The sequence below is a fragment of the Hemitrygon akajei genome, chromosome 14, assembly GCF_048418815.1.
Source record: "Hemitrygon akajei chromosome 14, sHemAka1.3, whole genome shotgun sequence".
NCBI classification, from domain to species: Eukaryota; Metazoa; Chordata; class Chondrichthyes; order Myliobatiformes; family Dasyatidae; genus Hemitrygon; species Hemitrygon akajei.
In genome coordinates this window covers 19417891-19443603 of record NC_133137.1, presented here as the reverse complement: position 1 = coordinate 19443603, position 25713 = coordinate 19417891, and the positions used below count along the sequence as shown (strand labels likewise).

The 25713-nt window shown below is 37.0% G+C and overlaps 1 protein-coding gene across 2 annotated transcripts in view; it reads right to left on the bottom strand.

Moving 5' to 3' along the window:
- Positions 1-25713, bottom strand: part of rsrc2 (arginine/serine-rich coiled-coil 2) — a 27671-nt gene extending 1958 nt beyond the window's left edge. Inside the window, exons 1-9 of one of the 2 annotated variants that reach the window (XM_073065554.1) lie at positions 25606-25713; positions 22355-22529; positions 20633-20679; positions 17673-17863; positions 16760-17362; positions 11932-12039; positions 9337-9419; positions 1975-2016; positions 164-387 (exon numbers count right to left, since the gene is read on the bottom strand). In XM_073065554.1, the coding sequence (XP_072921655.1) occupies positions 164-387; positions 1975-2016; positions 9337-9419; positions 11932-12039; positions 16760-17362; positions 17673-17863; positions 20633-20679; positions 22355-22529; positions 25606-25611 (1479 nt within the window). In that variant the 5' untranslated portion in view covers positions 25612-25713. The remainder of the gene's footprint in view (positions 1-163; positions 388-1974; positions 2017-9336; positions 9420-11931; positions 12040-16759; positions 17363-17672; positions 17864-20632; positions 20680-22354; positions 22530-25605) is intronic. The other variant, XM_073065555.1, reaches the window with a different exon arrangement.

Genomic DNA, 25713 nt, shown 5'->3' with positions numbered 1-25713 from the left:
CCATTACTTTCTATGATTTTCCATCTCCCAGGGTTTAAACTCTTTACACCACACAAGATTAAAAACAATTTTTTAAAAGTGTATATGTTTGTATGAATGCTTTTTCTACCACAGACAAAACTATACATATATAAAATACTGATATATTGTACTCAGAACTCACCCCTTCCTTCTTGTTCTGCCAGAGGAGTTTGCGTTTCTTCTCCTGTTCTGCGAATTTCATTGGGTTAACAGCAGTTGGGTTGTAGTAACTAGGTACTGCTATGCCAGTTTCAGCCAGAGCCTTGGCTTGGAGAGCTGCCATCTGTGCAGCCATTGCAATCTGAGGTGTAACTTGAGTACCAGATGCCAGGAGTGCAGCAACATTGAGAACAGATCCACTACTAACTGTTGAAAACATAAGAGACTTAATCACCCACATCTTTTTAAATAAACATTCAACTCTTAATTGCTTAATATCCATGTATGTATTTACTGTGCTCAATTCAAGACACCTGCATCCAAAGATGAAATAGAACAACTTAATTGTTACTGTTGACAAATCTAAACCTTGCCCTCAGTTTTGAAAGCAGTGAGAATTACCTGCAGAATAGACTGCTATATGCCACAGTATCAACCATGGCACCCTGCAAGCACATCACATAGAAGGATAAGCGTGGTGAGGCCATGGAACACATCAAGGGTGTCAAGTACAACAACCTTACAGGCATATATTGCTGCTTGTGAATCAGTGTCAAGCTACACCTTTACTGGACGAGTACTATGGATATGAGAAGATAGAGCTGACTTTGCCTGTGACATAGAACAATTACAAAAAAAATTCACAATTACAACCTATTCAAGTATCTCATTATATTCACATGCCCACTAGTGTTCAAGAGTTCCAGCACAGCACAGAAAATTCAAACATTCTCAATTTAAAAACAGATTTTATACAATTCCAACATAATAATCCAACAATGTGAACTCTGCTCACCCCACAAAAATGCCTTTTTTTTTACCATGCAAACAAAAAGATTAGTATTTTCTTAATAATGGGAATGTCCAAGTAGTGTGCAGAAACAAGAGATTTAGATATTGATCTAATAACTAGGCACACAAAGGCTAACTAGACAACTGGAATGCAAAACCAAAGAAGCAGCTATACCAAACTGTAGCAAAGAAATCATGGACAGGAAATGATGCAGATACAATGAATACTCAAAGGATTACACGAAGTAAATAAACTGACAACTGCATTTATATCTTGAGTTAAGAAATTTGAAGGACAGTCTCTATGTGTTTAAAATGATATAAATATACGCCAAGATACAAGCCAGGAGTTATTTTCTTCAATCAGGAAATTTGGATTAATATCTAAATACTAAGTAAAATTAGACAGGAGCATTTCTCCCACAAGAGGAGAAACCTGGAATCCATTCCTCAAAATGAGTGTTTTTCAATCAGTTGATGATTAAGACAGAGATCATTAAACAAATAACACTACCAAGGAATGAGATGCCATCGTTGATAAAATAACTGATGTACAGAAATGGAACTCTTGTTCCTTCTAACAAATCACTCAACTTCCTTCCACTTCAAAATACTGACAGACTCGCCGTTCATGGTGCAGTACTTATAAACATACTTGCCTCTAGCCACTGAATAAAATTATTGCTTTGGTCTGGGCATATACTCTGCCAGATGCTGTACTTAGAAATTCATTGACCAGAGACACTGCTAGCACTCACAAAATAGGACTAGTAGGGAGTAGCTGAACAAACGGTTTTATCCAACAGGTTAAAGACTACTTTTAACGGTCTTCTGCAGCAGTAAAAACAGAAAGTGCTCTTAATTTTAAGATTGACATTCTATTAAACACTCCATTATGTGAAGACTAGTCACAAAGTGTTGGCATTTGGAGCAATTGAAATGAAATAACAAACGTGACTGTAAAGGAATAGTTTGTTAAAAATATATATTAAGATTTCCTACCTGTTGGCTGGTTGACATTTCCAAGTGATCCATTAGTTGTATCTGTTGAAAATAAATAGTGCTTACTTTTTAAGCAGTATTTGTCCAGTTATATTTCAAAATCATATTTTAAGCACTTTGGCAGTTTCTGTTTTCCATGCACATTACAGTTTCTGACATCTGCATTTATGCAAACTATCAGGGTTCAAATTGGGGTGATGTTCATGAGCTTTTACTGAAGATCCAGTGCTCCAAGAATATCACTGCCTCAAAATTGATACGACTGTTCTTAATGCTTAAATGTTAGAACCTTTGCCACTCCACTTTTAAATCATTTTGGAAAGGAAGGGTATGGCAACATACAAGGATGATATATTACTATTTTGATAGGGCAAGGATTAATGCTTCCTACTACTACTTGGTTAAAAATATCCAATATAACTACATAGAGTGTCTCGTAACAAGTTTATTATATGCACTTCAGTTTCTTCTAAACTGGGTGACCAAATACCGAATTTATCCAATTTGCAAAATAAGATACAAGATAAATGTTATTATCTACTTTAGATGAAAATCTGAATGAGAAAAACATCTCTTTACATTCTGGGGAATTCACTGAAATGATATAATACTTCATCCATGAGCATGTAAAATAGAAACTCCACAATCTCATTAGAAATGAGAATCTTTAAAAGTACTGGACAGATACAGCTCAAAAACCACGTCAACAGATACATCTAGAGTTAATCAGAAAGTGTGTGTGAGAAGAAAACTGAAAAATCAGACATTAAAGTTATGCTTTTTACCTCCTTAATAAATGCCCCAGTTTAAAAATTAAGGACAGGGTTAACATATTTCATAAATTACAGTAAACTACTGCATATGAATTCAGAAAATGTATATAACCAACTAAATCTGACTTAACAAGATTGGGGAATATCTAGTGAAATATACATTACCACAAAATTACTATTTTTCTATCCAAGTATTATCTTGAAAATGATCAACACTTGCAATTAGCATAAAACATTATTTCAAAAGAAGAATGAATGATATTAGCTTTACAGGAATAACAGGGTGAGATTTGAATATTTTGGAAAAGTATCTGTCCTTACATTCCATGTTCCCAACTCCAAATCATATAACTTGTGTGTATAATCAAAATACATTAGTTTGTTGGCGCAAAAAATCTTGATACATATTTTCTAGGAAATCAAACATACAGCTGAGTTATGTGAAGCCTTAACAATAGAGGATTTAATTCTCAGGTTTCAGAGTAGTTTTCTTTGCCATGAAGGCTAACATTCACAAATGACAATGAAAGTAATAATAAAACAACACCAGCATCAATACAGGCATTAAACATGTCAAGGGTGAATTAGGCTAGTCAAGTCAGAAGAGCTCTCATGAGGAACATGACACAGGAAAAACCCCCCAGAAAATATGAAGGTCTGTTCCATAGACTTTCCAATGCCCTATAAAATGTTTCCATCTCTTAGTACATTCTATCACTAGCAAGAAGGCATATTCATCAACATAATTGGTTTAAAGTACATCGCTATCTGACAAGGCTGTTAGCAAGAGACCAGTGTAAGCAGAAAAACTGATCTGACCTCACCAATCCATAGCAGGCATATTAGCCTGTGATAGGACTGCAAGGAATGAATACTTCCAGGAACTTGAAGCTACTCACACCTCAACGACAACTGCAGTGTGTTCTCCCGATTTCAAGATTCAAGATTGTTAAATGTCATTTCCAGTACACAAGTGTAAAGGAGAACAAAATAATTGTTACTCCAGATGCAATGCAGCACAAAAAACGCAACTAAGATAAAGTACACAAAAATAATTTTTTTTAAAACCACAAAACATATAAATACACAAGATAGGTTATGCACCTAGATTGATTGTATGTCCATAAAATGACGCTAGGCACATTAGGTGACTGACACAAAATGATAAAGTAGTGAGCCTGGTGGTCCTGGCTTGGTTGCTATGTATCCTCCTTCTTGAGGGGAATGGAACAAACAGTCCATGAGCAGGGTGGGAAATTTCACTAGGTTACTAGCCTTTTCCAGCACCTTTCTGTATACATGCCTTTGATGGCTGGTAGGCTAGTGCCAGTGATGCACTGGGCAATTTTGCCAGCTCATTTTAGAGGCTTACTGTCCGCTGCAGTGCATTTTCCAATCACGCAGTGATGCAGCTTGTTTGCATACTCTCTACTGCGCATCTACAGATTGACGAATAGATGTGCATATATCCAGATCTCTTCAGCCTCCTTTGTGTATAATATGTTCTGAGACCATGAGAGCTTGTGCAAGATGGGCATTCCCAGGCATTTGAAACTCCTCTTCCTGAATTCCACAATCAGTTCCTTGATCTTACTGACATTGAATACAAGGTTGCTGTTGAAACACCATTCAACCAGCCAATCTATTGCACTCCTGTACGCCTTCTCGTCACTATGAGATTCTGCCAACAATAGTTGTGTCACTGGGGAAGTTATAGGTAGTGTTTGAGCTGTGCAAAGCCTCAGTCATGAAGGTACAGTGTAGAGTTGTGGGCTAAAGACATATCCTCAAGTGCATGTGTGACTGTCAGTGAAGAGATGTTACTTCCAGTCTGCACTGATTGTGGTCTCCTGATGAAGAAGTGTGAACGGAAACATAGGCCAAGGTTTTGAAGCTTGTTAAAGGTGGTGTTGAACCCGAGCTGTAATCAATAAACAGCAGCCTACCATAGGTATTGTTAATGCCAAAGTGGTTCAAGGCCAAGAGGGCCAGTGAAATTGCATTCACTATCACACCCACTGTAGACCCGTTGTTGTAGTAGGCAAATTGCAGCATGTCCAGGTTGTTGCTCACAGAAATTAATTCCAGACCTGACAAATCTTTTAAAACACTTCATCACAGTAGGTGTGAGTGCTTCTGGGTGATTCATTAAGGCAGCTCAGCCTGCTCTTCTTGAGCATTGGTATAATTAATGCCCTTTTGAAGCAGGTGTGAACCTCCACTTGCAGCAGAGATGTCCTTGATCATTCTAGTGGTTGGTTGGTCCTGATGCCTTGTGAGGGTTCACCCTCTTGAAAGATGATCTGAGACAGATATCACAAAGTTAGCAGATGCTGCAGGAGTTGCAGTTTTATTCTTCCTTTCAAAGCGTTCATAAAAGCTGTTCAGCTCATTGGGGAGTGACATGTGACAGCAATTTATAATATTAGGTTTCACCTGGTAGGAAGTTAAGGCCTGCAGACCCTGCCATAGTTTACATCTTCAACTTCACTTGGAATTGCTTTATCACAGCCTTCCATAGGCTGTACCTGGACATGCAGGATTCTGCATCACCACTCTCCAATGCCACAGATCTCGCCCTCAGCTGCAAATCTCCTGGTTCATCCATACCTTTGGTTTGTTTATGTCCAGTATGTTCTTAAAGGCACACACTTGTAGGGGAACCTGCAGGATATAGCATTTCCAAGGATCTGGTGTCCTTTTAATGGTTAGTCTGCATTTCAGAAATTCAGATAGCCCAAATGAGTAACTACCAGTTTTCTGGTAGTTGGCACAGACTATTGCCACTGTGCATTACTGGTGGAGGAAATGAATGTTCAGGATGGTGGGCTGGGTGCTAATTAAATGAAGGGTTTTGTCCTGGAAGCTATCAAGAATCTTGAGACTATTAGGCTGCAGTCATCCAAGGAATTGGAGTCATTCAATCACTCTGCCTGCTGATCTTCCCAATGGTGGGAAGTGTATATTTAATATTTCAATAATATTTGAGTAATCTTGTATACATATATTGTTTGATTAAGCATTCTTGTTTTGAAATAATTCATTACAAGTTATATGCATAAATAGGCAAACTGCATATGTCAGTATGCAGTGATATGCACGCCTCACTTACAGTAAACTCTAAGTTAGACCTGCATTTGGGACTCCCGTGTCTCCCTTTGAATTAGTTTAATGTTTTGAAGTTACAAAACGTAACATCTGTGATGCTATATTTTTAAAATGAACCCAAGACAGCTATCCACCTATCCACCTGTTGAAGCACAGTCAAACCAGAAAAAAAAGCAATGAGGAATGGTTGGTATTTTAAAAAAGCAGCCCAACAAGTGCAGAAACGGACGAGTTTTTAAGAAAACAGTATAGCACGTATTCTTCAGAAGGAATACATAATCAAGTTTAGAACACGGGTTCATAATGAGTGCTTACCAGGTGATAGAAATTATTAAAAAACAGAAATGGCTGGCTACATTGTAAAAATTTAATGTTTAATTACACAAAGATAACCTGAGTATGTATACTGAGTTAATTCAACAATATTTTGAAGCAAATGAATTAACCTATGAGAAAAGAGTACCGATTTTGCTAAGTGCAATGGGTTTAAAGGCATAGCTTGTTTTGAAGTTTGACTGTTCCAACCAAACCAGCGGATATGAGTTTTATTGTTATCGTAAAAGTGATGCAGGTACAGTTAGAACTGAAACTACAGTTGATTTCAGAACGCTTTAGATTTCATAAGTGGTCCACTTCAGCATATGTGGCTGAATTAACGAAACTGTCTGAGCATTGTCAGTTCAGTGGGCTTAATGATGCACTGAGATTGTCTAGTTTGTGGAATCTAACAAGAGAGCATTCAAAAACAGATCCTAACTAAAGTACAACTTACATTTAAAAGAGCAGTTGAATTTGATGTTTTAACGAAACAGTAGACAGAGGTGCAATCGAGTTGCAGTCATGAATAAAAGGAAGCATGAAAAAAATTACAACTTCTAAATGGAAACCAGCCAGACCAAACAAATTACATTACTGTTGTGGTAGGGACTCACATATACCAGACCAATGCAGGTTTAAGGGCAAAACATAGAAAATGGAACCACCAGGACACATACCAAGAGTATGTAGGGCAGAGAAAAATAAATTGACTGCACAGGGAAGAGAAAAAGCCAAATTAAACTGCAGTTTCAAAAGGAGCACTAATCTGCATGCTGTTGATGAAAAATCTGATAATGATGAGAGTGATACAGGACAGTTAGTCTGGAGATTTACAATGTGAAAACTAACAACAGACAAGAAATATGGCTTACACCAGAAATGAATGGGAAATTAACTAAAATTAAATTGAACACTGGCTTGGCTGTTTTAGTCATTCCGTGAGTATGAACAGGATTTCAAATTTACTAAACTGAAGCCTCCAGATATCCAACAAAGAAATTACACTGGAGAAAAGATAACTACTGTGGGAATGATATTTGTAACAATGAAATACAACAACCAACAAGCCACATTTGGTTTGTATGCAGTAAAAACAGGAAGACCAGCATTACGAGGACGTGTGTGACTGAAACTACAACTTGATTGCAATCCATCCACAATTTGCATGCTACATCCCCTGTAATAAAGCAAACTGAAAGCAAATTTTAAAATGTAGACGATGCCACAAATGTCTCCTTGCCGAATACCATGAACCATTGCCCAACAGCGGACAAACAGGTGTTGGTGCCAACCCCTGTGCCTCTGATTGGAAAGCATACTGGACCAAGAAAGGACCATGCTGCTCAGATGAATGTAAAATTGACAAAAGCAGTAGTCTGACTACAACAGCTTTTGTAGGCAACATACCTTAGAAAGCTTCTGCTATATTAATCAGTTACTTGTAAAATATGGCTTAGTTTTAAGCTGGAAGATAGATCAATGAGCTTAAACAAATTTGAAAGCATTTGGCTTTTGTGAGTATAAAGAACCAGAATCTACTCTGTGTGCATTAAGGTTATTGTGTGAACTTCAAATGGGAGACAAAAGGCTGTTTGTAAAAGTGGGAGTAAGAAAACAGAGGATTCATCAAATAACGTGGATGCTGAAACCAAGAGCAGTGATCAGATTGTAAAGGGAGCAATAGAAGGATTAATAAGAGAATACTCCAGTGAACTAAATGCACCTTCTCAAGATCAAGATACACACGAGAAGCCAAGAAAAGGAGAAGAAAGGTGTCCAGAGCTGTCAGAAACACTTCCTGCTGTCGCAGAGTCAACTCCATGGAGGAGGCCCCAGAACCTGAGGCTGTTTCATAGCCACGAGTCTCACCTGCCAAGTGATCTCCCTTGTCAGGAAAGACATTATCCCACAAGAGTAAGTAATTGTACTATATGGTATGTTGTGTATATAGTTGAGCTGTATTCTCTATTGCGCTGGAGTTTAAAGCTAAGCAGGGAGGAGTGTTGTGTATTTAATTATTTCAGTAATATTTGAGTAATCTGTGTGTATATGTTGAATAAGCATTCCAGGTCAGTTAAATAAATCATTATTTGTTATATGTATAAATGTATGTGAATTGCATACATAATCACATTACCATATGATATGCACGCTCCTCACTTAAACTCAAAGTTAGACCTGCATTTTGGACTCTTGTGTCTACCTTCAAATTTATTTAATGCTTTGAAGTTACAAACCATAACAGAAAGGCTTCAAGCTGCAGGGTCACAGCTTCTAACCTGTGCCAATGGTGAATGTCAGGCTGTTGATGGTAGGTAAAAGGCAATACCAATGCCATTGAATATGAAACTAGATGGCTGCACTTTCTACTTCTGTGCCTTGTAACGTTATCTGGATCATGCAGCAGCAAGAAGAATTTAATACTCTTCAATCATTTATGAACATCTCCATTTCCTACTGTATGGGAAAATAAGATCATGGTTGAGCCAACTGAAGATGGCTGGCCATAGGGACAACCTCTAACAACTCATGCAGTAATACCGAGGCTGGGACACAAATCACCTCGTTTATTCGAGGTATGACTATTCACAGGAATGGGTGTTCCCCCCCCCCCCCCCCCCCAAGCTACCCATTTACCTCAACTTAATCAGTGCTCTACAACTACTGCCTTGATGTCAAAGACAGTCACTTTCACCATAACTCTGGAATCAGCTCTCTGGTCCACATTTGGATCAAGGTAATGTGGATGTTTAAAACCAAGTGCTTAGCACAATTCAAACCTGCCCTTGGCAGGTCCTTCTATCATTTTGCTGATACTGGATGATATTTACCCAAACTGAATTTGTTCCTTTTTTGTAATCAGGCTATATTCAAGATTTTGACATGAAAATAAGTTAATTATTCAGCGTTTCTCGGGTGATTTTGCAACTTCATATGTCACTGATATGTATGCACCTTCTCTGAAGGGACTCCAGTAGTTCAATAAGAGCCACTGATTTCCACCTTCTCAAGAATAACTAAGGCAAATACTTGAAAACTTAGGGCAAGCACAAGATAAATCTTTTCTTGCCAGTGATGTGCATATTCCAGGAGTATTAAAAGTATTTTACACTCATCTTTGGAATATTTTTGCCAGTTGTATAATACATTTATTACAAAATACCTGTTACATCTGTTTGTTCCACTTTTTGTTTTTCCAGAAGTTCTTTTTCTTTTTGTTCCTGAAGCTTCTTTGCTCTTTCAAGCCTGTGTTGTAAACAATGGAAACCATTAGATATTTTATCATAATTTTGACTATTAATATCTTAGGACTTACACAATTATTTACTTGAATTATTGTGTGAATTATAATTTTGGTTAAATATCTGTAAGTCTTGAAGGAACAGTTTAAGATTGGGGATGTTCTCTGAAACCTGTTACAATTTAATCAACATGCTTTTGTTCAACATTTCAGTTAGGGAAGGTTTCGTGGTTGCTGGGATTATTAATTAAACTATGATTTTTAAATTACCATTCAACATTCTTGGAAAGGGGAACAGCATTTTCTGCCATCTAATCTCATACTTCCACTTGAGTTAAGTGAGGATTTAAAAATCTCAGCCAGAACTCTGGCAGTCTATTCCCTTGACCTGGTAGCAGCTTGGGAAAAGACTGGTCCTGGGAATCCTAAAAATTATCTTATACCGAGTTGCCTGTGCTGTCCATTCTTCAGCCACTTCTCAGTTTTGGCAACTATACTGCAGGCTAAAGTGTTAATAAAAGCTTTGCATTGAATTCCCTTGACGATCAGATGCTGCACCACTCCAGGTGAGCCTTAACTATTTGTATGATGCTCTTCCTTGGTGTTTGGGTATACAGTGGATTCCAGTCAATTGGGCCAGCAGGGCAGCCCTTTATTTGGGACTCTATACTGCTTAACTGGGACAGGAGACTATTGACAATTTCTAACTAGTGTCAGTCACGTGCACTTGTGTGGCCATTAAATACTACACTGTGCTGAGAACAATCGTTTTAAGTAGTGTTTGTGTTTATGTTCAAAAAGCAGTATTTTTTGTCATTGATAGTTGACGAGAAATAAGCAGTAAGACAATTTGGAACTGTTTTGCATTCAGGCCAAAATTGGCTGGAAATGGAAATGAAATGATTTCACTACTTCGAGAAGTTAGGAACTACAAAAAATCTCAAACAATCATCTTGAAATGTTACAATGAAAATGAAGACATGGAGAATGCAATCATCCAAAGCATTGTCTGAAGGCAGTCCATTACCTGCACTAGATGTCTAGGTTGCTTTTGTTAGTTTACAGTCAGTCAAACTAAAGAACACGGCAGATAAATTCCTCCATCGATAATTATTAGGAACTAATACAATTTATAGTACTGTAGAATTATTGGCAGTGTTCTAATTTGCTCTGCATTTAATTTAAATACACAAATTGTTAATCTGTAAATGGTTGTCTGTTTTATGTACATCTTTTAATGATTTCCATGAAATTTCAGCTAATGGGGGCAGCCGCTTTATTGGGTCAAAATGTACTGATCCCGATGTATCGCAAGTAACTGGAATCCTCTGCATTTCCCCCCCCCACCCCCCATATAATAAAGAATAATGTATGTAGAATCATTCCCAAATTCAGAAGAACCTTGAGCTTGCCCAGGGAGATTGATCTGAAAACCTCACAATGCCTCAAGCAATGGCTCACAAGTACAACTACAGTATTCTTTGGGAAAAAAAGTCCATAATTCATAATCAATCTACTTTTCCCTTAGACATTTGAGAACAGAATTTTTAAAGTCAAAGATACCTACTATTAATTGAGGGGTTCATGGACCCCAGGTTGGGACCCCTGGTTTAGGAAATGCTAAAATATACATTTCTTAAATTTTTGAATTAAAGAAAAACATATTTTTCTGGGATGGGAGTTATTCTTTTGGTCAGTTGCCTACAGGACTTGATATGCACATTTTGTAGAAAACAAGAGACCACCTCTACTCAATATTATCAGTTTACAGGAAAACACATTGAAGACAGAAGGATCTAGGATCAATCAGTAAGTGTTAATGTCTGGGATCAAAACCAAAAATATAAATTCAAAACACAAAATCTAAACGTTAATCATTGTTCAGATGTGTGATTGTAATTCAGATGATTGGCTACTTACCCCTCCTCTGGCCAAAAGGTAACCAAGAACAGATATTTGGAACATTAGTGCTACTCTGTTATGAGCTGATGGAAAGCTAAAGGAAGTGGAAAGGAGATGGGAGGTTGGTGGAAAGATGATTTGCCCCATTATAAAAAGCTTGAGTATGTACATCAAGTGGTAGAACTATTGTTTAGCAGCTATTGAAAAACAAACCAAATCCTCAGGGTCTGAGTGAGGGAAGTAACACTGCATAGCACGCTTCCAAATAACCGAGTTCCAAGTTGAAAAAGGTACATTCAATTCTTTATTATGAAACCAGCAAAGACAAAACTATCAAAAATAGCATTTATGAAATAAATGATATTAACAAAGTTTGGAATTAGTAATACACATATAATAAGCAAAGTTTGCAGTCAAAATAAATATTACTTCTACCACACCCAAGCCCATGTGACAAATTACCATACTACAAAATAAAATGTGCAACGCAAAATACAATACAGACAGAAAACAGATACATGGCTCCTATTGATTTAAAGCAAGCAACCTATATATGACAAGAAGTTGCATCAAATCAAACAAAACTGAATACTAACAGAAACTATTAAAAATTACCTGCGAGCCAACGCTTCTTGAGCATCCATGGCAGCATTGCGGCCCCTGAATGCTGGGGGAGTCCGGCTGCGGCTTCTGCTTCTGCTAAATTTGCGTTTTCTTTTTTCTCTGCAACACATATTTCAATGATTCAAGAAAATAATAGTGAAAATTCATTTCCTAATTTCTTCATCTGCCACAAAAAATTTAAAGATTTGGAATGAATAAATTTAACAGGCACTTTTAAAACTATACCAACAAATAGAATTATTCTTATATACACAGTGGCCACTTTATTAGGTTCCTCCAGTATCTAATAAAGAGGTCACTGAGTGTATGTTCGCAGTCTGCTACTGTTGTTACCCATCCACTTCAAGATTTGAAGTGTTGTGTATTCAGAGATGCTCTTTCACACACCACTGCTGTAACGTGTGGTTATTTGAGTCACTGTACCTTCCTACCAGTTTGACCCAGTCTATCCATTCTCTTTGGATATCTCTCATGAACAAGGGATTTTTGTCCAAAGAACTGCCGCTCACTGGATGTCTTTTGATTTTCATACCATTCTCTGTAACCTCTAGAACTCAGGAATTCCCAATCTGGAGACGACAGACCCCTCAGTTAATGGTAGGAGTCCATGGCATAAAAAAGGTTGGGAACCTCTGCTCTGGAGACTTGTGTGTGAAAATCCCAGATGATCAGCAGATTCTGAGATACTCAAATCACCCTATTCGACACCAACAACCATTCCAAGGTCAAATCACATTTTATTCCCCAGTTTTATGACTGGCCTGAACTGAACCTCTTGACCATGCCTGCATGCTTTTATGCATTGAGTTGCTGCCATATGATTGGCTGAGTAGATACAGTGGATTCCAGTTAATTGAGACACATCTTGGACCAGTACATTTAGCCCAATTTGCTTAAGTTCCATAGAAATAGTAAAACAAAAGGCATATATAAATATAGGCAACCTACCATTTAACTGAATAACAAATTATACATTTAAATGAAATGCAGAACAAAGTAGAACACTACAAAAATGTATATTACTTCCTAATAGTTATTGACGGATCCAGAGTAGGCTGCCATATTCTTTTGACTAACTATATAGTTAGTGTGTGTCAGCACAAACACCTAGTGTAGATAATGGACTACCTCTATATAAGTTTTGTTGATCACATTCTCTAAACCTTCGCTTGCATCATAACATTCAAGACGATTGTCGATACCTTCAAATTCTTCATTGTTCCTACTTTGTTGAAATAGTGAAATAGTTTATTTTCACTCCTGCCCGTTTCTGGCATCTCCAAGCCTGAATACTCAAAACCTTTGTGAGCAAAAGTTCTGAATTGTCTTGCTGCTCATTTCTAACTATCTGTGAAAAATGAACATGTGCAACAGGCGCTTATTAAAAACTGTTCTCTCTAAGCACCCTGTAGTATCAAACAGCCAATCAAGTGCCCAGGCTTGACACTAGAAACTCTTCAACAGATCCCTGCCCCAATTAAGTAGCATAACCAGGGAAATCCAGACTATTTTCGATTAAGAGTTGTCCCAAGTAAGTGGCTGTCTGATTAACCAGTGGCTCAGTTAACTGGAATCCACTGTATTTGCAGTAACAAGGAATACAGATGTACCAATTTAAGTGGCCAACAAATGTATGATCACAGTAGAAACAACAGAACAGAAAACATGTTCTTATGTTACAAGTTCCAGGTTCCCATTGAGTGAAAATAAAGAGTTGCGAATACCTAAATACGTAATTTGAATAGGAAGAAATTAAACTTAACATTATGAATAAAATGAACATCAGAAATATCCATTACTTCTACAATACTCAATTAAGTAGATATTTCAAGTATTTTTCTTATTTAAAGGCACAGTTATGCAAATCAGAATGTTTTTTCATGTTGAAATATAACTGTTTCTCTTTCCCTAGAGGCTGCATGACCTGCATGCTTCCAATATGTTATTTTAAATTCTGATTTCCAGTAGTTTTTTTTGAATTTATAGTTACTGCTGTTTTATTTTGAATATACCAGAAAAACAGGTTCGCACACTGGAAATGTGACCCCGGTGTTTCTTGCAGAATTTCTCAGCACAATTTTGCTTCCTTTATTATGTATTTTTAATCATTTAAAATTTCTCATGCGGGGAATTGAGTGCAACAGTCCAATCTGATGAATCAATCAGACACAAGGAATAGACAAGAAATAGATATAAAACAGTACATTTCCACATTATAAAGGAGTTATTTTCCTTGAAAACTGTCCATACCACAATTTTCCCTGACATGAACCCATTAAATACATAGCAATATATTCCTACAGGATGTTTTCCCTCTCACTGGTAATGCCCCCAAAAGGTGCAAAGACTACAGATGATAATTCCAATTGTATTATGGGAAGAGAGATTATTATTTTTCCTTCAATTGACTAGAAATGTACGTTAAATTTCTTGAAAAAAGCTTATATTACAAGTATCAATAGAAGTGATATCCATCAGATTCCAAAGCAATCCTGGCAGCGTACAATTGTTGTTCTTGGTAGTTTAGGTCTCTGTATATATTGGGTATATTTATATATTCTTCTTCACATAAACTTCCTAAGAGCCAACTTTCATTCAATGTACTGCCGTAACATTCGGTTGCACTGTATCGTTTTAAATTAGATATTCTGCAGATTCACTGATGGCAAATTGGGAGATTTTCTAAGATCAGATAGACATGACAAAAGCAGGGCATGAAGCAGTGCCATGACAATAACGGGATAGCTCCACAGTATATTGGTATTTAAGACCTTATATTTGTTAACACTGCAGTTACTTCCTTAGCAGAATGGGAAAGGGAAGATTTTGGAATATTGGATGGTGTTGTGTTCATAGGAGTGATCTTGATGTTTTAAGGTACTTACAACATGTGAGCATTAGGGATGATCTTAGCGTTAAGAGCGCAATTAATGCTATGCAAGTAAATTTGCAAAAAATAATAGGATAATGGGAATTACAGGAATGACAGCATTGGGGAAAAACATTAACTTTCTCATGGAAAGTAATCCAACCAATATAGAAGACATACAATGTGTTTCCACCTATTGGCAACTTCCTCTTTCTACATCATCAGTTCTTTTTATCAAAAATTAATTTTTTTTGTTTGTTTTTGAAATTGAAGGGATGTTTGGAAAAAAAAGGTACAAGAATGCAGAGAAAATAATCATTATAATAATGCAATCAACTTAGGAATCTTGCTGACAATGCATTGAGAAATATATTCCATTAATAAACATGAATTGAACACAAAGTGTTCTCTGTTGAAGGTAGTCTAGCAATGCAGGCTGCTTCTCCGCCTTTTGTGTTGTCCCAGCTCTGAAATAAAATAATCCCATTTATCATCCTTTGAAGGTAACAGAAGATCCCTTAAGGTATTCATAAAATTCTTTGAAAATAATAATTGAACCCATTTTTAGGTAATGCATTCCAGTTTATGACACAATTGTACAATTCCTGCTCTGAAATATTTAACTGGTTTTACTGCTTAAACCCAGTAGTTACTCAGCCATCCAAGTTTCTATCTGCTTCATCAAAACCTTCAATGCAACAATGAAAACTATCCCAGTTGCTCTGTTACAAAGTCTTTCACCCAGTGCTATTTCAGTAAACTAATTGCTTCTGCTTCACTTCGAAGATCTTGATAGTCATCCTCAAGTGTGGTACTGGAAATCAGCTAAAATACTGAAATTACAGCTGAGGTAATCTTTTATTAAGCTTTTGCAGTACTTTTTTTCCCATACTACGTTCCTATTTCAGCATCCAAAGCTCTAAAGACAAATATGCATATACTCACTATTCATTGCACATTTGAAATCCTGTTACCGCTCATTCTTCTCTACGATATTCTTGGCATTAAATAGAATAGTGAAATGTAAACTCAGTATGCGTTCCTGTCCTATTCACTGTTTATTAAATTCCCCATGCAGAAGCATCGAAATAAAATCTCCCGCCAATTCCCAAATCAACAGTACACATCAACAAAGAAGTAATGGTTTCCAATGCAAACCTCTGGATGAAAGGCAATGCAGTCTTTCTTCTGTCTAGATAATCTTTCAGTACAGTGCTTTGTTTTCTGCATAACAGCTAATAATTCACATAGCAAAGAAGCAATCTCTCACAATGTATGGAACAGAAGTCCTTACAAAAGGCAGGTTCCATTTTGGAAGTGGAGAAGTGAATTTAAAATAGGAAAAAAAGCAGCACAGAGCAACTAATTGCAGCTGGCCCAAGAAATTAGTGCAATTATTTGTCAGTGGCCAAACTGACTGCAACCTACTTATCTTAATTAAAGGCATGCACACACCTGTAGGGAGAAAACTCTGCTGCCCATTTATTTGTCAATCTTGCTCTCATTCACTTTTGCCTCATTGTTAAAGATTATTTTGAATTTAAGGAAAAGCACCTAATCAATTTTGTTACTCCGCCCCACTTCCCTAACTTCATCTTTCACTTTCTCCACAATAGTGCTCTCCAAGATCTCCACACTCTTGTAAATTTGATCTCCTCAGCATCTCCAGTTTTAGTTGCTGTCATTCATGGTTGTGCGTTCATCCAACAAAGCCCAACTTCTCTGAACCTTTCTTTATTCACTTTAAGTGGTATCATAAAACACAGCCAAGCTTTTAGTACCATGTCTGTGAATCTTGCCTGGATAGCTCAGTATCAACTTTTACTCAATAATGTTCCCACAGATAAAATGTTAATATTCAAATATATGTCAAAGAGTTATTAGCCAAAAACAATTTGGAAACTATTTTCTATAACAAATATAGTTACAATTACAGACCAATCAACTTACTTGCTTCTACTTCTACTCTTGCGAGGCCTGTGCCTTGATCGTGATCTTGAACGTGATTTTGGTCGCCGTTTTTTTTCTCTGGTTCTTGAGCGCCTGTCCCTGCTTCTTGAATGCCTGTCCCTGCTCCTTGAACGCCTGTCTCTGCTCCTTGAACGCCTCCCATGACTTCTTGAGCGCCTCCCTCGGCTCCTTGAACATCTGTCCCGACTCCGAGATCGCTTATCCTTGCTCCTTGAGCGTCTGTCCTGACTGCAAGATCGCTTATCCTTACTTTTTGAGCGCCTGTCCCTGCTCCGAGATCGCTTATCCTTACTCCTCGAGCATCTATCCCGGCTCCTTGACCGCTTATCCTTGCTCCTTGAATGCCTGTCCCTGCTCCGGGATCGTCTGTCCTTGCTTCTCGACCGCTTGTCTCTGCTCCGTGATCGCCTATCTTTGCTCAAGCGTCTGTCCCGACTCCGGGAGCGCTTGTCTTTGCTCCTTGAATGCCTGTCCCAGCTCCTTGAGCGCTTGTTTCTGCTCCCTGACCGCCTATCTCGACTCCGAGATCTTTTCTCTTTGCTCTTTGAACGTGATCTCCTCCTTTCACGGCTGCGATGTCGTCTGGGTCATGACACAAACAGAAATTGATAAACTTGTGTTTACACAAAAGAACATCAATCCTACTGACAGTTAATGGAAGACCTTTAGATCAACTGTACAATTACAACATTCAAATGATAAAAATGTCCCTTTAAAATTAATGTTTTTAAAGAATATTAATTAAAGAAAGGCTAGCTTTGAATCAGACGAATAATAATGATGTTGAAAATTAATGTCTTCATAATTTGGCAAAGGTGTTTCAATTAGGATCCCAAGCAAAAGACAAACAAGCCTCAAATATGTTAAAAAGAAATACATTAGCACTACTTACCTCTCTCTTGATCTGGACCTAGAATAACTATGAGCCTTTGAAGGTTTTTTTTCTTTTCGTTTTGGCCGCTCTTCTCCATTTTCTGCTGAACTTAATCGCTCTCTGCATTTGTTTTGCTCCTTGTCACTTTGTTGCTCAGATGACTTTGCTTTTTTGGTCGTAGATTTTTCTTTTACATCCCGTCTTCGTTCCTGTTTTAAGAAGAAGTTGGTTCTTTCAGGAAAATAGTGCAACAAAAAGAGTTAGTATGGATACTAAAATACAAAGATCTAATAGTGGGTTGTAAAAGCAAAAAATCTTTGAATGTCTTAAGAGGGAGTGAAGCAAAGTGCTCTTAACATTCAATGCTTTTCACAACACACCAAACCCAAGAAACAGAAACCAGAAAACTAATTATGTTGATACATGTTTGAGGGACTGATAATCAATTTCTATTCTTGCAATATCAATTATTTTCAGTGCATGTGATATGCTATCTCTGTCTCTTATTGTGAAAACATTCCAACCAAATTTCAAATAAAACTGACTTAATCCAATCTTATATCACTTGTTTTTCACATTCATGAAATTTCCAATTATAAGCTTGTGCTTAAGATTTATTAGGTACAACATACTTGAAAAAAATCTATTCTCTTTAAATATAGTTCACAGACTCGGCCTATTCATTAGATCTTTCTCAATTGTCCCACAAGACCAGCAGCGCCACCTTGAAAAATATCAGGTACAAATGACAACCAAATTTTCCACACAGCAAAAAGACTATTACATTAAGATCTGATCTGGACTTATTAAACTTTAAAAACTCTATAGTGTCTTTACAGAATCACTATTCACTTATAACCAGTTCTTCTTTCCCCCAATTATGAAACCTGTAGAACTGCACAAACTATTTCTAATCAAACAGCCTTTTAATGCTGTGGGGATATTGTGAATTCTGATTTAGGTCAACTACTGAAATTTTACCAAATTAAAACTTTGCTTTCAAAGAAGTTTTACACCAATTTATTCAATAAGGTCTGATGACAAAACCACATGATTTTCTTGTGATCATGTTCAATATTTTTCAATTTTAAAAATTTACACACAGCATCACCTGCTGTATAGGCCAATCCCCTCTGCAGTGGATGCAATGGATTGCAGGAGCATTGATGACAAACAACCTTACCATCGACTTCAGAGGACGACGGAAACAGGAGGTCATCGATAGTCTATGCTCCACTGGAAGCTAAGGGCCCAAGTAAAGCAAGTATCACCTGACATTTAGATAAGAATACCAAAATGCAATAATATACCAAAGGTCACTCGAATACCAATGTTTTATCTGCATCTAAACTCACATACTTCAATTAAGCTACAAATTAAAATCATAAATGTTTAAATTCTGAAATTCAGTGAGTGCTGTAAAAGTAAACTAAGAGGTACTTCAACTCTGTTACTGTTTAAAATAATGTTGGTGATAAAGTGAAGCTGCTAACATTTTCAGTAACAAAAAAGAGAATTTTGTTGTGACCAGTAATTTAAGAATACAAAGGATTTATCTTGGAGGTTAGTTAATACTTCACTAATACTATGTCCAATTCTATGAAATTCACAAGAAATTGGAATCTGCTGCCTCAGCTTGTTTTTAAAAAGGTATATCTAACTTAAACTAATGTAATACAAATGTTTATTGTAGCACCAGAAATATAACATGTTCCTACATTTCCTTATAGCATTGAGAATGAAAAGATTTTCTGACACTAACACTGTATAAACATTTTAAAAATTTAAAATATTATTATCTTAAATTTGGTAGACACTCATGGGCACCACATCTTAAATGAATTATTTGATTCTAAGTGATCATCTCACTCCTTCCACAAGTCCCAAAAATTAAGCCTCTGGTCCTCATAATAAAAAAGGCATTAAGTCAATCCACTTCACATGCACACAGATACCTACCATAAGATGATCATCAGCTAGCAAATGACTGAGTAGCATTCTGCTGTGCAATTACACGCTAAGCCTTCAGTAAGGGGAGAAGAGCAAGTGTACTTCTGAATATTTTACCTTGTTGAGATCTCAATTCCTTTATTGACTATAAATTTGTTGTAACCAAAAGACCTGTGATAACATTATAATAACAAGACTGAACGAAACCTGTTAGCAGCATTGATCCCAGAAAATATATTTTGGCATGTAAGGTAAGAATGTTTTGTAACAATTTCATTCAGCAATATGAAACAAAGGTAGTTCTTGGATAAAGCCCAGCAAAATACACAAGCAACAATAAAAATAATCTAGAAATCAACATTTGTCACAGGCTGGCCAATTGTTCATAGTTAATTTTAAAGAATCAGTGAAAAATTTGGTTATTTCCTAATTCAATGTAGTTTGTGGGGAAGCAACCCTCCCCCAAAAACCAAATTGAACTGATAGTTGAGTAACACAAATAAAGCAGATTTGCTGGGTGATTTTTTCACGTTATAAAGCAAATACGAGTGCAAATGGCTGATATTTACCTTTTCAGGAGGTAGGCTTATATTTTTTGCTATTTGACTCTGCAGCGTCTTCCGCTCACTGTGTCTCTTCGTGCATTAGCACGCTGAGTACGATTCATTATAGAAATGTTATCATTTGATCTAAGTATACAAAGTAAACTTTCCAAATACAGAAAAATGCCAAACATCTGCATTGATAGCCTCCTAAATTGTCAAACCACTAAATATTAAAATTGGTAATATCTGGTCAATTTTAACCTATTTACCATATTGTTTTAATTAGAACAGGGAAGAAAAATATTTATATCACTCATATGCTAAGGCAGAATACTGTACTTTGTCATGACAGTTACAGAATTTTACTTGTATATTCCATTTCTTTTGATACTTACCATCCCAACTGTCAGTAATCAATTAATATAATTCTCAGAACTACATTAAGTTCATAAATTACAATATGCTATAGAAATTGTTAATTACCTCTTTGCTTCTGCTGCGACTTAGTCTGCGTTTCTGGTTTTCATTTTCTGAAAAATTAAAAACTGACAACTGAGAAGAGCAAAAACTTAAGCATTATTGAAAAATATGACAATCAAACCCATAGACACATGGGAGAATATATTCCTTAAAATTAGTGAAACATGATATTCAATATCCTAATATCCTATTAAACTTATGAAGAATAGGGGGATTGGTACCAAGATATAATGTTATTTCATTATAAGAGGACGCATAGAGCCAAAATAATGACTTAAAAATTTTATTCACATCTGAAGACTGAAGAAGAATCATCCCACATTCTGAAACAGAAGTTGTCTGTGAAGGGTATTTCTGAGTTGCTGGGGCAAACAGTGTTCCTCTAAGGTGTGGTGTTCAAGGTTCCACTCTATTCAACATGGTGAATGCCACTGCTGTAAGCTAGCAATGTCTGCTCCAGTCCTGTTGATGGACTGCCTATGTCTTGCAGTGTTTTTCATCACCCACTGGATACAAAGGGAACTGCTGTCTGATCTCTATTTGGTTGGGGACAGCTGTGCACATTAAAAGCATATCCAAGTGGTAAAACTACCTATAATGCACCCATCACAGGCTCCTGTCACTAACTTTTGCACCTTCATATTGCAATACACTGTGCCAGGACTCAACCAGAAAAGTAGTTTGCCACTACTTCAGTGCATTTAATGGCTATGTGGTGTTCATTCAAATATAGCTGTCAACTTAATAGATAAGTGGTTTACATAAACAAGAAACTGCAGATGCTGGAATCTGGAGCAACAGATACTTTGCTGGAGGAACGCAGCACTGTGGGAGGACTTGTCAACATTTTGGGTTGAAACCCTGTATCAAGTACCGTAAATGGTTCATCTGCATTTACTGTTAACTAATTTTAGTGAGTTGTTATTGTAAACTTACTTCCTCTTACATTTCTTACAAATCCATTTATATTTGTTTTAAAGGTCTTTCACAAATGCAAAACAACATTAAAGTTCTCTGACAGCAGAAAGCAAAGGAAGAAAGCAGTGAAGGCAAAAAATCTGACCCTATGTCACCACTTTTGTTGAGAAACCTTTTGGGCTGGTGAGCAAATTACAACTTGCAACAAAAGACACCGCTATTCCCTCAATTTTCATGAAAAGCATCAAGTAACAAATAGCTCAAGCAAATGGTGTGTTCGCATGGGATTCTTCATATACAAGAAACAAACTGCCGTTGCAAATAACATTTAAAACTAACACATTAAAATGATTAATACAACTGCAGCATTTTAGCAATCATTGTTGTCCATATTTGTGAACGTAAGGTCTAAACTTTTTATAAGCATAAATCCATGTTTGCTCTTTGAATATTCTTGAAGAAGCGTTTACACATCAAAACACGAATGGACAAAAATTTCATAATAACTAGAAACTAAAGGTCGCACACTGGTCTACCAATTCCTGCAGGCAGCCAAGGAAGAAAAGGTCAAATTGATTCATATAATTTGTTATTTTGTGCAAACTTGCGTGAAAATTATGCACTGGTATTTACAAAACAAGAAATCGCTTGTCAGTTTGATTATTGCCACTAAACCACCCAACCAAGGCAAAAATATTTAGTTGAGAGAAATTTGCAAATTTACAAAACTCTGTTGATGAATTTACAATATACAATTTGAAAATGTTTCACCAGTAAAACACAGAACCTTAAAGATAATGTACATACCAGACTTCTGTTTCTTTTCCCTAGATCTTGATCTCGACCTTGACCTAGACTGGGATCGTGATGAGTGATGCTTGTAGCTTTTGGGAGATTTAGATGATGTTGATCTCTCACTTTGCTTTTCTGTGTCAGAAGTACTTTTTTTCAAAACTGAATCATCCTGTTCAGTTTCACTTCCCTGTTAACAGATTTTAAAAGCAGAATCAGTATGGATGGAATTGAAAATCAGCAGGAGTAAGAAAACATGGTGGGATTTTTCTATAGGACTCCAATATAGTAATGTAGAGAAAATATGAATCAGTGAACAAAGATAAAATAATAAACCCAGGGAACTTCAATCTACATATAAATGGTGTAAACTAAATTAGCAATGGAATAATGACAAAATGGGGCTTCAGGCCAATATGGTGAAGACCTAATGAAAGAACAGGGTTTACTGTAAGTTATCACTGTGCCATGAGGAAGGATTATTAAACAGGTAGATTAGGAGTCTCTATAGAATGATTATCATAAAATGTTTTCAGAACAGCAAAGTGACTGAATTAAATCTAGAAGAAACAAACTACAGAAGGTACAAGGCATGACTCTGTTATAGATAACATTTACAACAATTACATATACTAAAGACACAAAAAACCAGCAGAGCAGCAAGTCTGAGGAGTAGAAAATTTGTGGTGAATATATTGACCGGTTGCATCACAGCCTGGTATGAAAACACCAATGCTCTTGAATGGAAAATCCTACAAAAAGTAGTGATATCGCCTTGTCCATCATGGGAAAAACCCTCTCCTCCATTGAGTGCATCTATATGGAGCACTATTGCAGGAAAGCATCATTTATCATCAGGTACCCCACTACCCAGGTCATGATATCTTCTTGCTGCTGCCATCATGAAGGAGGTACAGGAGCCTTAGGGCTCACACTATTAAGTTCAGGAATGGTTATTACCCCTCAACCATCAGGCTCATCAACCAGTAGGGATAACTTCATTCAACTTCACTTACCCCATCGATGAATTGTTCCACAACCCATGAACTCACTTTCAAACACTCTTCATCGCGTGTTCTCAAAGTTTATCTATTTACTATTTCTCTCTTTTGTGTTTGCTCAGTTTGTTGTCTATTGCACATTTGTAGTCTGTCAACCCTGTTGGTTGCAGTATTTCATTGATTCTATTCTGGTTCTCGGACTTACTGAGTGTGCCTGCAAGGAAGTGAATCTCAGGGTTGTATATGGCGATATATGTTTGGAATTTCCCATCAGGAGCATCTATCAGAAGTATTGCAGAGGCTCAATTGCTGAGCCAATTCTAGATAAATATTTTTGATTAAGGAAATCAATAGATGTCAAGTTAGCACAGGAAAGTGAAGCTGAACATCAGCTATCATCTATCTGATAGGCGAAGCAGAGGGAATGGGCTGAATGCCCTTGTTTACTTTTACAGATTCACATTAAACATTCAATAGCAAGTATTTTCACTTAAAAAATCAGCTGGCCACTTTCAAGGTTGTCCTGCCATTCAATAAGATCATAGTGAATTTAGTAATTTGTTTGAATTCCCCTATAGTTCGAAGGATTTACCACATTTAGTCTCACACAGAATTAACAACTCATTCACAGGGTCAGGAAGATTTTGAAGATTCATAAAAGAAACAATTCTTCACCTCAGGAGAAAGGGGAAGTAGCTCTATTTGAAATGGTTCTCAATGTACTAATAAGGTGCAGCAAGTAGTGTTCTCTCTTCTCTACCCATCACCTTCTCCCGTGCCCATCCTCCTTCCTTTTCTCCTATGGTCCACTCTCCTCAATCAGATTCCTTCATCTCCAGCTCTTCACCTTTCCCACCCACCTGGCTTCACCAAGCATAATTATTATAAAAATATTGATCAGGAACTTAGAGAATCCTTTTAGCTCGAAAAAATTGTGCCTTGGAATATCCACGTTCACACAAGGGGACAGATGGAGGTTCAACTGAACTCTCAGTCAACAGGATTAATAGTTTTATTAATAGTTCCTGGTATACAAGTCTTGGACTGAGGAAGTGAACCCACAACCAACTAACAGAAGAAAGCAACAATATCTAAAAGTCCCAGTGAATTCCTATGTTAACTTGTCACAATACCAGCAGAATCAACTGGATGTATGCTTTTCTCTAACTCATTAGCTGCTTCAACACTTTCTTGTCATTCAACATTCATAACATCCACTTGAAACTGTCTCTAATTTTTTGAGAGACAATTTCTGTAAATTTTGACAGGGATTCGGGAATATCAATCTTGGCAGAAAATTGCGTTTAAAAAACACAACAGCACAGCAGTTATTCAGCCCTTCAATTTTGTATCAAGAGGAACGCATGCTTTCCCTGTAGCCCTCCATATTGTCTCTTTAAAATGCTGATCTAATTGCTTATCGAAAGGCACGAATGAATCAGCTTCCACTGTAAGGCAAGACAACTCGCATGCTAACCACAAACACCAACCATTGTTTTCCCTTATGTCACTTTTGATTCCTTTACCAATTATCTTAAATGTAAGCGATCTTCAACCCTTTCCATTAGTGAGGATTTTTTAAAATTACACTGGAATCGAAACAAGCAATTCTGGATTGGCTTTGTTAATCGAACCCAAATTTGATAGTTTAACTTCCGTATCATAGTTCTTCCAGATGTTTCCTTTCACAAGTGCGATTACAGTCATTAAAATAAATGAGTGACATTCGAACGCTGTTTTAGGCCATAAAGCCTTAAGCTGCGACAAATCGCTAATTCTTCACATAGTGCTCACGTAAACCCTCAAACGTGAACTGTGCACCTCTGTTATTTGGTGGGGGGGAATATTTATTTATACTCATTAAACAGGTCTAGGATTGTCGAGAAACGAAAGCGAGTTTCTGGCTGCAGATCATCTGGCGGAATACCCAATACGGCCACTCACAAAGCTCAATAGATCATCCGCGTACACCAGATTAATCCCCACCAACCAAAACAACAAGTAAGACACAATCAATCTGCTAGCATTTTAAAAACCTGCGTAACTGTCACATTCGATCTAATCATGCTCATAATAATCAGGTTTGAAGGAATGTTCCAGAAAACAAAGTATTTCCAACATGGCGCCTGCCGCCATTTTCTCTGGAGTCACTTTCGCCGCTTCAATACTAAGTGCAGCTTTTTGATGTCATCGACTGATCGGAACCACCAAGCAAAACCTGAAAAGCCAAAAAAAAAGACAATCGCGACTTGGATGAATACGTACTGCCATCCTCTCAAGCGCCTCTGAGAGAAGAAACCGTCTCCCCGCCGCCGACCAGCTCACTCGACAGCGCCCGGCCGACAATGCGCTCGGAGGCGAACGCAACGTAAC